At 37.8% G+C, this 13,551-nt stretch overlaps 1 protein-coding gene across 11 annotated transcripts in view; it reads right to left on the bottom strand.

Annotated features, from left to right (window-relative positions):
- The window catches only part of DMD (dystrophin), a 2,097,152-nt gene that overhangs the window by 522,926 nt on the left and 1,560,675 nt on the right, over positions 1 to 13,551 (bottom strand). For all 11 annotated transcript variants that reach the window (XM_087859359.1, XM_087859361.1, XM_087859356.1 and 8 more), the window contains one exon: positions 4,799 to 5,010. In XM_087859359.1, the coding sequence (XP_087715485.1) occupies positions 4,799 to 5,010 (212 nt within the window). The remainder of the gene's footprint in view (positions 1 to 4,798; positions 5,011 to 13,551) is intronic.

The following is a 13,551-nucleotide window of genomic DNA, read 5'->3' as shown; positions in this document are numbered from 1 at the left end:
ACCAGTGTGACTCAATTGGCTGATTTAATTTTGTGCAAGTCAAAAAGTAAATAAAATATGTGGAAGAAGAATTCAGCTACTACTGTGCATATCCTTATGGGAGATTAGGATATGATCTAATATGGCCCATCCCCCCAAATAATTAAAACTGCAATGTTCTACTTCCATATTTGAAAAAGTTCTCCATTAGCTTCTTTCCTAGTAAAATACTTTCAGATCCTCAAATACCTACTGTATTTACTATATATAACAAGTTCAACTTTTTAAATTAATTACATGATTACAATGTATCTATCTTTCAAGCTCCCTAAAGAATGTCTTCAAAACACAGATATTTTGCAGCCTTGGAAATGTTTATTTAATAATTTGATAAATTATTGGATTTCTCGCCTCAGATAGTTTTAAGTATTATAGAGCCAAATCAGCTAGGCTCAAACAAGATTTCACTTCTCTATTGAATTCATGTACTCTTAGCTCAGCCAAGCACAAAACAGCTAATGCCGTCACGTTTGAAAAGCTTTTATGCTGAATTTGACACAAAAGCAATCACAAAGCAGACAAAAAAGGAATTTCTCTTTCAAAAGCTGAAAGGGGAAAAAATAAATGAAAACTCTGAGCCTGGGTAAATCTCTCTTGACACTGGAAAAGAAAGCTTAAAATCATCAAGAAATAATTTTTCCAAAGAATTCACTGCCAAGTTTGGGCCAATCTTAATAGCCTGGGGAACAGGTTGTGAAGTCAACCAAGATTCTGCCAAATAAAATAAATCCCATGATGACCGCTGCTGGCAGCTTTAGGTGCCAATGTCACACCATCTTACTTCTTATGAAAGTTAAATGGCATCATCTCTCATAGGATTCTGTCATAGCTTATTGGCAGGGAGTTTGATTAAAATGGAAATCCTGTATGATTTTTCCCTAACATCTGTCATTCCATCTCAAAAAAACATTATTGTTTTACTAAGGCCATGGAGAAGATCAACTGAAGCCGTGTGGTTAACAGAATCAGCTACTTCCTCGCATTATGTTTTTGTTTCCAAAAAATTAAAGGTTATATAGAAACTACATATATTATGGGCATCTCTTAATGACCTGTTCATTAATCATCAACACGATGGGCTATCTATAGCTTGTTCTTTTGATAAATCAAGACTGTCTTGTTGCCATCTCCTTCCAGCCTGACCATGTTTTCAAGATGGACTGCCCCTGGATGCTACCTCAGATTTGATTCCTCTCCTGTGACATGCTTGTTGTTGTCCCCATTTTTTTCTCCACTACTTTTTTCAACCAAGAGGAGGAGGCTGTCTGAATGTCCAATCAGTAAGGAGATGGTTAAAGGTGGAACTTAATGAGATGTTGTAAAGAATTTAAAATGATAATTATCAAAAGTTATAAAGCAACAACTTATAAGTATTTATGTAAGGACACTAAGTTTAAAGTCAGAATTCAAAATTGTATCTCCATTATGAGGACAATGAAAACATGTAGATAAGAAATGGAAGAGATTACAAAGATGAGCAATGATGAATCATAGATATATCAGAATTGTAGATGAATTTTTCTTTAGTTCAGGTATGATGACTGGTTTAAATTTTCAAAGAGTATACTACTACTGGTACTTGCCTTTGGAACCATTTCACTGTGACAGTGAGGGTAGTCATCAGTGACGCTGCTGCAAGGGAGGCTGGCTGCTTTAATCACAGCTCTCCAACTCTGTAGACACAGACTGATGATCGCCTTACGAGGCTCACCAGCTCTCTCCCTAATCTTAGGCACGGAGACTCGGAAAGAATTTATGGAGCAAGGAGATCATGCTCAAATTATCCAATGCCTCTTTAAGTCTATTTTCACCCTTTCTTCATAAAAGAAAATTATAAGTGGTAAGCCAGCTATTAACCACTCAGTAGTGATAACATATTAGACATAAAGGCCAGATCTCCATTTTATATGCTACCTGACTTTTAGAAAAATTAAAAATTGTAGTTTCATTAAAAAGGGGATATAATTTGCAATTATCTTTTTAGTTTTTCATAGTAAAACAGAATATGAAAACCTCTCCCCAGTATACTGTTTCATCGTTTTCATTTCCCACCTGTTGGCTTCTCAGTAATATGATCTTATTTGTCAATTCATAATTACAGTTGTCCCCCTTTCTGATCTTCATAGTGTTTTCTTGATTTGTTTTAGCCACATAGAACACCACGGGTAGAAGAGAAAACCTGTGAGGTCATCTACAAGAGCAATTGCTATGCATTCACATCCTAACGCTATGATTTTTAAGAGGAGTTTCTGAACTTCTCTAGGCTTCAATTTTTTCACCTGTAAACTGTGAACAATAATAGTTTTCATGGAAGATTCCTGATTACTTATAGCTTTAACATATGTCATTTAGGAAATGGACGGGAAAATTACAGCTTTGGTCATCTTTATATAATGAACATACACTGAAAGTGCAACTATACACACACACACACAGTTAATTCATAACATATAACACAAACAAAAACATCAGTTTCTACAGATAATGGCTGAGCCATTTTTATGATGTAGTTTTAGACTGACAGTTGAAAAGCAATTTTTTTATTTTGAAAGTGTAACAAGGATAGCAATTATAATAACGTCTTTGTTTTCGGTGTTTAAAACATATGACTTGTTTTGATGATGAAATTGTTTTGTTTTGTCCTTTCATATTTTCTTTTGCCCTTCCTTTCATCTCTTATTTAGAGTCCCTTGCTTTTTTAAGGGCTAGAAAACCCTAATCATTCCTGCCTTCACTTTAAGATTCTTGTAGGTTTTAAGATTTCTCATGTGCCAACTTGCAGAGTCTTCTTGCCCTTATCAAATTTATCACAATATGCCTCCTTCCCTTTTTCTAACTCAAGGGTCCAGCCCAAACTCTTTTCCCTGTTAATTCCTCCCAATCAGTTAATCACTTTCTTCTAAGATCTGCTGGATTCATAGAATCCTCAGTTTTTGGACAGGAAAAAAAAATGGCATAACATACTGAGTACCTTATGGATAAGACCAGAGCCTTCAAGAACAGCTGCATGAATTCTATCTTTCCCATAGTCAAACCAAGAATTGGGAACATCATCATTAGAAATTCCTATGCCTTCTATGTTCATCCGAAGGAGAAAATCATAGTGGCAACAAGTATCTCGTAAAAAAAGTAACTGCTTCCAACAGAGGTAATGCTGAATCTGTAAAGTCCTATGTGATTTCTTTCTTTTTTTTTTAAGATTTTATTTATTTGACAGAGAGAGAGACAGCCAGCGAGAGAGGGAACACAAGCAGGGGGAGTGGGAGAGGAAAGAGCAGGCTCCCAGCAGAGGAGCCTGATGTGGGGCTTGACCCCAGGACCCTGGAATCACGTCCTGAGCCCTGAGCTGAAGGCAGATGCTTAACGACTGAGCCACCCAGGCGCCCCAGTCCTATGTGATTTTTAACATTCTTATCATATGAACAAAAATCTTGTCCTCATAGCAGTGCAGGTCCTTTGGAGAAGTAGCTATGGCTGAGGCTGGCTAAAAGCTCATTAGCTCACTATTCCCATTTACTCTTCCTGATGTTAAATTGGGAACATGTTCTGGTCAATGGGAGGTGGGTCGAAGTGATGTACATAATCTCCAGGCCTATCCATAGAACCCCGTGGATAAAGTGGCCACATTCTCTCTTACTTTCCTGCAGTGACTGTGGGCAGCCATGAGTTTAAGATGATGCTATCACAAAATTGGAAAAGCCTGGATTCCTCAAGTTGCTATTTGAGAACTCCCAGGAAGAGCTCTTCAACCCTCACTGCAGTATGATACAATCAGGGAATTCATCTTTATTATATTAAACTATTGAGATTTCAGGGTTTATTTTTCAAATAAACATAGCATAAATACATATGCCATGTAGCTCAGCACAGCCTAAACACTGACTCATTTAGAAATAGAAGTCACTTCGTCCAAGAAAATCACAATATAATGGTTTTTTTTTTCAGATGACATAGCTAATTTGTGATTCAGACAATTGTTTAGCAGAAGGCTTTTTTCCAACATGAAAAAAAACATCTATAGAGGGTTTTGATAAAAAATTGAATCTAATCAAGTTCTTACTGTGTTACTTCTCTGCTTAGCATTTAAGGTCTTTCCCAACTGACCCATAAGTATGAGGTTTGAAAGAATTAAAAGCATGTAAGGTACCAGGCATGATGCTTGATAAAACACAGTCAGTAAACAAATACTATTTCCTTTCTCTTTTCTCTTTCTTTTATCGCAACGAGTTCTAGACTCTGAAGTGGACAGATACATGATGGGGTTTCGGGGGGAGAGAAGAAGAAGAGAAGGAAGAGAAAGAAGTAGAGAAATTGGTCTGAAGGTCAAAGACCTGGAGGAGAAAGTAAGAAGACCCCTTATCCTTGCCTTATTCTTACACTTCCCCTACCTTCTCCATTCAGGGCCCTACTTAGGAAGGAGTAGACCCGTTACTTTTTCTAGGAAGGAATTAATTCCAAATGACTGACTTTATGCTACCACACAAGTATGTATATCAACTATGAAGTGATCTCAAAAGATGGTGTAACATGAAAACCAGCCTATGATATCTGGATTAAACAAAATTAATTTTAAGATTGATATTAGCCATCAGTTTTCCTCTAGTCTCTACTTTGGCTGAAAAGTCTACTGTTCGTTTCAGCTTAAACGTAGTTTTCTTTTAATAAATTGGCATTAAAAATCATTAAATTTTAATCCATGGTTATAATTTTATCCAGTGTAACTGATAGTTTATTTTAAGAACATATCTGTGATACCAACCTTGGTTTCTGTGATTTTCTTTTGGATTGCATCCATTGTGTAGGGAGCCTCCTTCCATGCTTCGAGCTTGGCTCTGGCCTGTCCCAACACCTGCTCAGCCTCTTCTTTTGCTTCCAGCCATTGTGTTGAATCCTTTAACATCTCATTCAACTGCTGCCTCCGGTTCTGAAGGTGTTCCTGTACTTCATCCCACTGACTCTGAATTCTTTCAACTGGAATAGAAGGAAAAATGAATATACAGGAGTAAATGCTAGCCTGGAGAAGACATTTGAAATTTAACCTTCAAAGATGATCTCACTTTTTATACCATTCATTAAAAAAAAATGTTCATTGTGTTACAGCTAGGACAATGGACAATAGAATTCCTTACTTTTTCCAATGGCAAATGTGAGGTTAGGTTTCTTCCTCAAGGTGACCTAGAACATCAGCAGTGTATGTAAAAATTTAACTCTGTCTATTCTCAATCCCCAGAGCCAAATATGAGTAATCTTTTCGAAAGGTACTAGAGCAGAATGCCTGAATCCCCTTGCCCTTACCACCTGAGTGCCCAACAACCTGACTTCTGAGACTATTATTGGCAACTCATTCCTTGAAGGATTTGTGGTGCCACAAAGCATTTGTTCTGCCACCTAAGTGGCAGGCTAGATATACCGGGGAATCGATGATTCCTGCCACCTCACCTCCCAGGAGCAGCCTGTAAGCAAGGACTGATGGTACATATTGGGGTATGAATAGTTTTGCCCCCTTCATGCCAGGGATGATCACTGGGGAGCATTTATTTTACAAGGGTTCCGGAGCTCTCCTAGTGGGATGAAGCTCCAGTAGCCCACAGAAGTAACCTGATTGAAAACGCACCGTCCCTTATTGACTCCCCTGCCTTCCTCACTCGCTCAATCCCCTACTGATGTTTCCCTCAAATCCCGAATAAACCACATGCTCTGGTCTTCTTCTGGAGCAACCCAAGAGTAGACGGGCCTACTAGAAATGCCTTGTAACAATATCTAAGAATTCATACTGGTTATATTCTGTAAGTAAGACAAGCTTATATTGAGGCCATTTTTTGGTATCACTGTGAGTCAGAGATGGAGATGCCCTATAAATTCTGCTCTGAAGTACTTTATTTTAGTATAATAAAAATAAAAATGACCACATTGTTTTTTTTTTTTCTTTTGAGGACCACATTATCTTTTCTTTAGGCTGATTTCATAAACTAGAAATAATATCCTGGAAAATAAGTAATAAAACCACTATCAACTTTATCCCTTAAGCAAAACCTGATAGACATTCTAGATTTTTCCCAAGGTTTCAATGAATACCATATATAATTCGTTACCAATTTTTCTCATATAGAACTCCTTGCCACTTCTCACATATTCTTCCTGCAAAGCTCTATCACTTCTTGCCTCCATGTCTGTAGTAGACTCTCTAGCCCCCCTGTCTCAAGTCTCTGTTTTGTAATGCAACTTTCACACTACAGAGAGAGTAATAATTAATATAAATCTGATCGCCCCACTCCTTCATTTAAACCCTTCAGTGTCTCCCCACTGTCCTATGGAATATCTTAGCTTGACATACATTTTCCTCTGTGATCTGGCCTGGATAATCCGAGAGATTTATTTATAAAGAAACAAATTACAACATAATCCAGGTGTAGGAAAATCACCAAAGATAATACAAGAAATTGGGCCTTGCAGCAGTGGAGCTGTGACTACATCTAGAACCAGGAAATCAGGGGAGGGAAAAGTGGCCAGAAGATGAGAATCACAAGGAGAGAAGCACATTAACTTTTTGCCAAGGGACACCATTGGCCTGAGGCAACTTCACCAGAAGGAACCAGGAGAATAAATACCCTGATCTCACTTTGTCCTCTCTCTCTTACCAGGTCTCCCTGGTGGGTAAACCAACTGGAAGTCAGAGGGCACGGGAGCCCGGTGATGACACATATCAACCCCTCAGAGGAGAGACCAAAGAAGAGAAGGGTGAAGAAGGGCTTTGGATAGACACATAAAATGTACACAGCACAGTCCTATAAAATCGTACCTCATGATATAAGTTTAGTCCTTCTTCATTAACTCTGTTGTTGCCCCCATAAAGTTTAAGAGAACTTAGGTGTTAAAGAAGTACTTGAGATTTTCTGCAAATAAGCATGAGAGCTAGACAAATCCTAGAAGACTAGTGATTGTGACATGAAATCAAGAATCTGGAACCTAGAACAGGTAAAACCAGGTGAGTGGCACTCATCATAAACAACTGTTTTTATTGGATTCATTTCTGTTTGGGGGTTTGCTTGGTGTTCCGAAACCGGTCAGCATAGTATATTCCAACTTGGGTTAACACGTGAACCTCTGTTTAAATGTCAGTTTCTCTCTATAATCTTTGAGCACCCTTCTTTTTTGCTTGTTTGTTTCATTGTTGTTGTTGCCTCACAAGGTAGTGCGACACCTAACATAGGTGAGATTTACGGTTATTAATTAGTCTTCTATTTAATCTTTACTTTACAAAATTAATAGTGCAAATGCTATTATAAGGAAGCTGTTTAAAATAGACCTTTACGTATTCTGAAATAATTCTCCATCAGTCATAGAAATAACTGATATTCCAATTACAAGCCATTTTTTCAACTTAACATGGCTGGCTACTTTATTATGCATAGTTGGCACCTTCTTTTTCTTAGCCTATTTTTATATACTATATGTATATGAAAACAATAAAATTGGCTTTCCCTAAAAAGTCTCTGATTCCAATTTGTTTTTGCATTAATCAGCCTTGATTAGTGACATTTTATTATGCCAGCAAACTTTTTAAAATGCCTAGTATTTTTTTTAAAGATTTATTTATTTATTTGACAGAGATAGAGACAGCCAGCGAGAGAGGGAACACAAGCAAGGGGAGTGGGAGAGGAAGAAGCAGGCTCCCAGTGGAGGAGCCTGACGTGGGGCTCGATCCCAGAACGCCAGGATCACTCCCTGAGCCGAAGGCAGACGCTTAACGACTGAGCCACCCAGGTGCCCCTAAAATGCCTAGTGTTTTTGATAAAAATATGGTAAGCCATTTGCATTCATTCCAGTGAACACTTCATACATCTTATAGTTCATTTCAATAGAGTAGACATAATCTTTATATTTAAAAAGGCCATCGTAGGAGAAAAAATTAAGATAGTTCTTCCTATTGTGTGGGTATGTATCTCCTCATTGTGGCAAAAGGAGGAAACTTTCACAGCCCAGATCATTATTTCAGACAAATATACCATTTGAATGCTTGTTCAGGCACAACAGTAAAAGTTTTCATCCCAAAGGGGTCATGTATATGTCACGTAGCAAGGCAAACTGTTTCATTGGTGTACACATCGCACTGAGGGCGTGCTTTCTCATCCTTGACCTTCAGCTGTACATGACCGTCAGATAATACTTAACTAAATAAAATTACAGGCTACAGACTCACTCAACAATCCATCTACCCCTCCATGCACCCCTACCCATCAATCCATTCATCTAGCCTGATAGTCACCATTTTATTTACCATCTACTAGATACCAGGCATTATGCTAAGCTGTGGGGAAACAAAGGAATCAAGACAGATTCCCTGGCTTCTGGTTGGTGCCTGTTAGATAAAGCTGTTATTCACTATCTACCCAAAGAATAAAGGATGAACAGTTCCAGGGAAAAGATAACGAGTTCAATCTTGGACCTACTCAGTCAGAGGTTTTGAGGATCATCTACGTCACAATATCATTTTAATCGTGTGGACTGCAGGTGCGATGGCATAGCCATGTATTCGGGGGGAGAGAGAGATCTGGGATTGGAAATTACTACAGAGAAGTAATGAAGACCTCAGTGTGAATGCATTTTCACTGACATGGTATGTAGATTGACTAGAACACAGGGGTAAAGATCAAGTCCTGGAATATATAACACATAAAGACAGAATGAAGCAAAAGTAGCCAGTAATATGAATGAATGAATGAATGAATGAATGAATGAATGACTAGAGAGGTAGGAGGAATGCCTGGAAAGTGTACTTTCACAAAAACATGGACAAGAAAGTATTGCAAAAACCCAAACGTGGTCAACACTTTTAAAAGCCATAAATGTCATGCCAGATAATAAAAATCATAATAATTAACATTCATTTGAATACCTACACCGCTTAAAGCACCGTTTTAAGTTCTGTATGAGTGTTAACTCATTTCATCGTCATGATGATCTTATGAGGTAGGTATCATTGTTTATGCTGCTGCTGCTGCTGTTGCTACTTCTCCTCGTTGAACAGAGGAAGAAAGACTGCATTAAAGAATTGACATAAGGTCATACAGACAGTGAGTGGGAGAGCCAACACTTGGACCCAAATAGTCAGACTCCCCAAAGCCCATGCCAGAAGTATCCACTGGCTTTGACCACATGGAATTCACTCAGGACCATACAGAAAACAATTTCAGTGGAGCGGTGGAAATCTTACTGTAAAGGATTGACAAATGAATCAGCCAATGATAAATGGAGTTGGAAGATAATTACCCTTTGTGGGTAACAACTGTGAGGTGCATTTTTCACTGTCTCCCAGAGTTCACTCATTGGAGTTGAACTCAAGTTGCCCACAGCAATAACCTGCTTGATAATTGGCTCAATTGTTGGCTTCTTTCCCTGGTTTGTTGTGTCACTGTCTTACTGGTACTTCATGGGATCACCTTACAAGTAAAACACTTTCACTCAAGTCACTGTTTCAAGGTCATCTTCTGGGGGAAGCTAGTCAAAGTTAGAATTTTATTCATTAAAAAAAAAAACCTTAGTGCACAGCCCAGTGCTTGGTGCCTGGTATACTTTCAATAACTGTCTGTCAAATGAATTGTACGTGAAGACTATTTTAATTATCCATGCTTCCTTTTTATAATGATGTAAAAATGCCACTTCCAAAGTTAACCCTTGCTCAGGACCTGGAGTCTTTCTTCTTTAAAAGGAGTCACTGTCTCTACTGCACTGTAAGTTTACATAAGTTGAATACTGGTTTAAGAATTATGCTCATCGTCACTCATCATCAGGGAAATGCAAATCAAAACTACCATGAGATAGCACCTCACACCTGTCAGAATGGCTAAAATCAACAACACAAGAAACAACAGGTATTGGTGAGGATACAGAGAAAAAGGAACCTTCATGCAGTGTTGGTGGGAATGCAAAGTGGTGCAGCCACTCTGGAAAACAGTGTGGAGGTTCCTCAAAAAGTTAAAATTAGAACTCCCTTATGACCCAGCTGGGTATTTACCCAAAGGATACAGAAACACTAATTCAAAGGGATACATGCACCCCTATGTTTATAGCAGCAGTATTTACAATAGCCGAACTATGGAAGCAGCCCAAGTGCCCATTGACTGATGAATGGCTAAAGAAGAGGTGATATATATACAATGGAATATCACTCAGCCATAAAAAAGAATGAAATCTTGCCATTTGCAATGACATGGATGGATCTAGAGAGTATAATGCTAAATGAAATAAGTCAGTCACAGAAAGACAAATACCATAAGATTCTACTCATAAGTGGAATTTAAGGAACAGAAAAAAAAAACAAGCAAAGGGAAAAAATGAGAGACAGAGAAACAAAGCAAGAAACAGACTCTTAATTAGAAAGAACAATCTGATAGTTACTGGAGGGGAAGGGGCGGCGGGGATGGGTGAAACAGGTAATGGGGATTAAGGAGTGCACTTGTGATGAACACTGGGTGATGTACGGAAATGTTGAATTACTATATTGTACACCTGAAACTAATATAACACTGTATGCTAACTAACTGGAATTAAAATAAAAACTTTAAAAAAGAATTGCATATTTCCCTCTCATTCTTCAGGATCTCTATTTTAAGCAAACAAATATTTTCTGGGCATCCTTTGTTTCTGATTTAATGCCTCTGCACCAACCATATTTTTTAGTATAGAACATCTTCAATATCATATTTACTAGTAGAATATTCTCATCTGATAAAAAAAATCCATAAATTAAAAGGTATGTTGGTCTGCGAAGGGGATTCTTGTGAGTCAAAAAGAATCAATGATCTTTCTTTAATATTTTTAAAATAAACTGTAGATCAGAGAGAATCTGTTGGAATGTCTTTTTGCCTCACACTGTCTTTTTAATTAAATCTGAGATGGCATAATATAGAAGAGAATATGTATATTTCAGATGAGGATATTTTTATGGGCATTTTCAAATTTTAAAACATACTGAGCTTCAGAGGTTAATAACAACAATAAAGTATCATATTGCTATTAACAAAAGTACAAGGAGAGGAATACTAGAAAGACAGTAAACACATGTACTGACCCTTGTGAAATAAATTCCTATATGTGAGAATCCATTTTGCAGAAGAGAAATTATAGAGAGATTACTTCCTTTACAAAAGGATTCACCATAAGATTTCTTTAAATAGCCAACTTGTTAGATATATTTAAAATATTATTTGACTGATATTCCATTCCCAGGTATACATCCAAGACAAATGCATACATGTATTCGCCAAAAGACATGTACTAAATTGGAAGCTTCCCCTAACTGGAATCTACCCGAATTCCCCTCTACCGGAAAATGCCTAAATACACTGTGGTATATTAGCACACTATCCAGCAACAAGAATAAAATATCTACAACTTATGCAATAGTGTGTATTAATCTCACAAACATAATGTTGAGGGAAAGAAGCCAGCCAAAAACAAGGGCATACTGTTTTATTTCAGTTATATAATGTATAAAAAGAGGAAAAAGTAGGATGACTGTAGAAGGCAGGATAATGGTTATCCTTGTGGGACTGGCAGTCACTGAAAGAGACGTGCCGGATGCTGCATAAGTCCTGGATATTATTCTGTTTCTTGATTTGATGGCTGTTTACACAGTCGTATTTAGTTTGTGCAAACTCACCAAGCTAAACATTTCTAGCATGTGCATTTTCCCTTATGTATATTGTACTTCAATAAAAATTTAACGAAGTATGATTTGACTTGTAAAATGTATTGTGCATACAACGTTGGAGAATTCGTCTTTTCGAAAGGGTTGCAACCTGTGAAATATGCATCACTGGCAGATATGAATGATAATAAGAGATGCACTGGTTTTGCTGAGGATAGAATACAATTTAGGTCTGAGACTGGTGTGATAAAGAACATCTCAGAAATACTCATTGGGTGCGCCTGGGTGGCGCGGTCGTTAACCGTCTGCCTTCGGCTCAGGGCGTGGTCCTGGCGTTCTGGGATCGAGCCCCACATCAGGCTTCTCCGCTAGGAGCCTGCTTCTTCCTCTCCCACTCCCCCTGCTTGTGTTCCCTCTCTCGCTGGCTGTCTCTGTCAAATAAATAAATAAAATCTTAAAAAAAAAATACTCATTGGCCAGTGAACCAGACTAGACTCACAGAAACAAATCAGCACATGGAGACTAATGAAGCAGTTATTAGGTTATTTAACAACAGAAACAAAGTACCCCAATTGACTGTTGTAGCTGTTCTAAGAGCAGACCCTGCAGACGCATATAGAAAAGAAAAGTTAAGAAGTATGATATATATTCCATTTTGTCAAGGAATGAAAGTAAACATAAAATCTGTAGATCATCAGAGAGAAGCTGTTACTTTGGAACTGGGCCATTGTGGTAGTTGGACATCATATGGACTTGCTAATCATCCATGCCTGGGCCAACAATTCAAACTACAGAATTTCACCACACTTGCAATGCTGCACCCAGGATATTGTTGATAGACCAAAGATATATTACGGCAGCGTACTTGGTCACTAGAGCCCACACTGTTAGATTTACATTTATACCTGATTCATCTGATGTGCAGAAGTGAAATAATAATAAAATATATGCATATAAACTCAGACAATCTGTGCATGTTGATAATTGAAGAGCTACCCAAATGTGTGCATTTCCCCTTTCAGAGGGCCATCATGGAAAGCTTCTCAACTGATTTGTCCAGTAAGTAGATGCTGGATAATGAAGGGAAATAAATAACCAATGCTAAGACTCAGGATGACAGACTGGGACTCAGCATGTATCCTGATTTACAGATCTCTAGAAGTGTCAAATTGGAAACTCAGCAATCATGTCAAGAACCACAATACTGCAGAGAAAGAAACAGTTCAGTTGATTGAGTACTAACCAATCTTTCACTTCATGTTTTTAAGCTAGCTCTGTTTGATTATCGATATACGTTCTTGACTGATATAAATTCCCACAACATCTCTCGTAGGGAAAAATGTTATTTACAAAAACGAAATGATTGCCTTTTTGAATATACATTGCTACAGAACAAAGAACAGCTCTGTTGCAATTTCTGCACTGAATTTATAGTTTGAGAATTAAAAGTTACTGTGACTAAGTTTTAGAAAGACGCCTTGACTAGCAGTTAGTAACGGCTTATAGCCCTAGATTTGTGATTAAATTTAATTTGCAAAAGTTGCTTCACTACAACTTCAATTTCCTTAACTGCAAAACTGAAATAATGATGGTTGTACAACCAAAGAATTGTTGTGAAGATAAAATTCAACAATGAATAAGAGCGTAGAGGACCATACCGAAGCCAGGTGTTACTGCTTCTCTGTACAAAGACCAAACAACGGCTTATAGTCGTCAGGGAACATTTGTGATCTGCTAGGTGGAGCACACTGTGGACCTCAATGATTCCATAGGGTACTTAAATAATCCAGGTGGAAATTACCAAGCTGGAAGAGTGAATTTGCAGGCAAATGGATCACAAATGGGTAAAGAATGGCAGATAT

Source organism: Ursus americanus, chromosome X (genome assembly GCF_024610735.1).
Source record: "Ursus americanus isolate L20-20 chromosome X, mUrsAme1.1.p, whole genome shotgun sequence".
Taxonomy (NCBI): domain Eukaryota; kingdom Metazoa; phylum Chordata; class Mammalia; order Carnivora; family Ursidae; genus Ursus; species Ursus americanus.
Note: the sequence above shows the minus strand (reverse complement) of the source record. Positions and strands in the feature narration are given on the sequence as shown.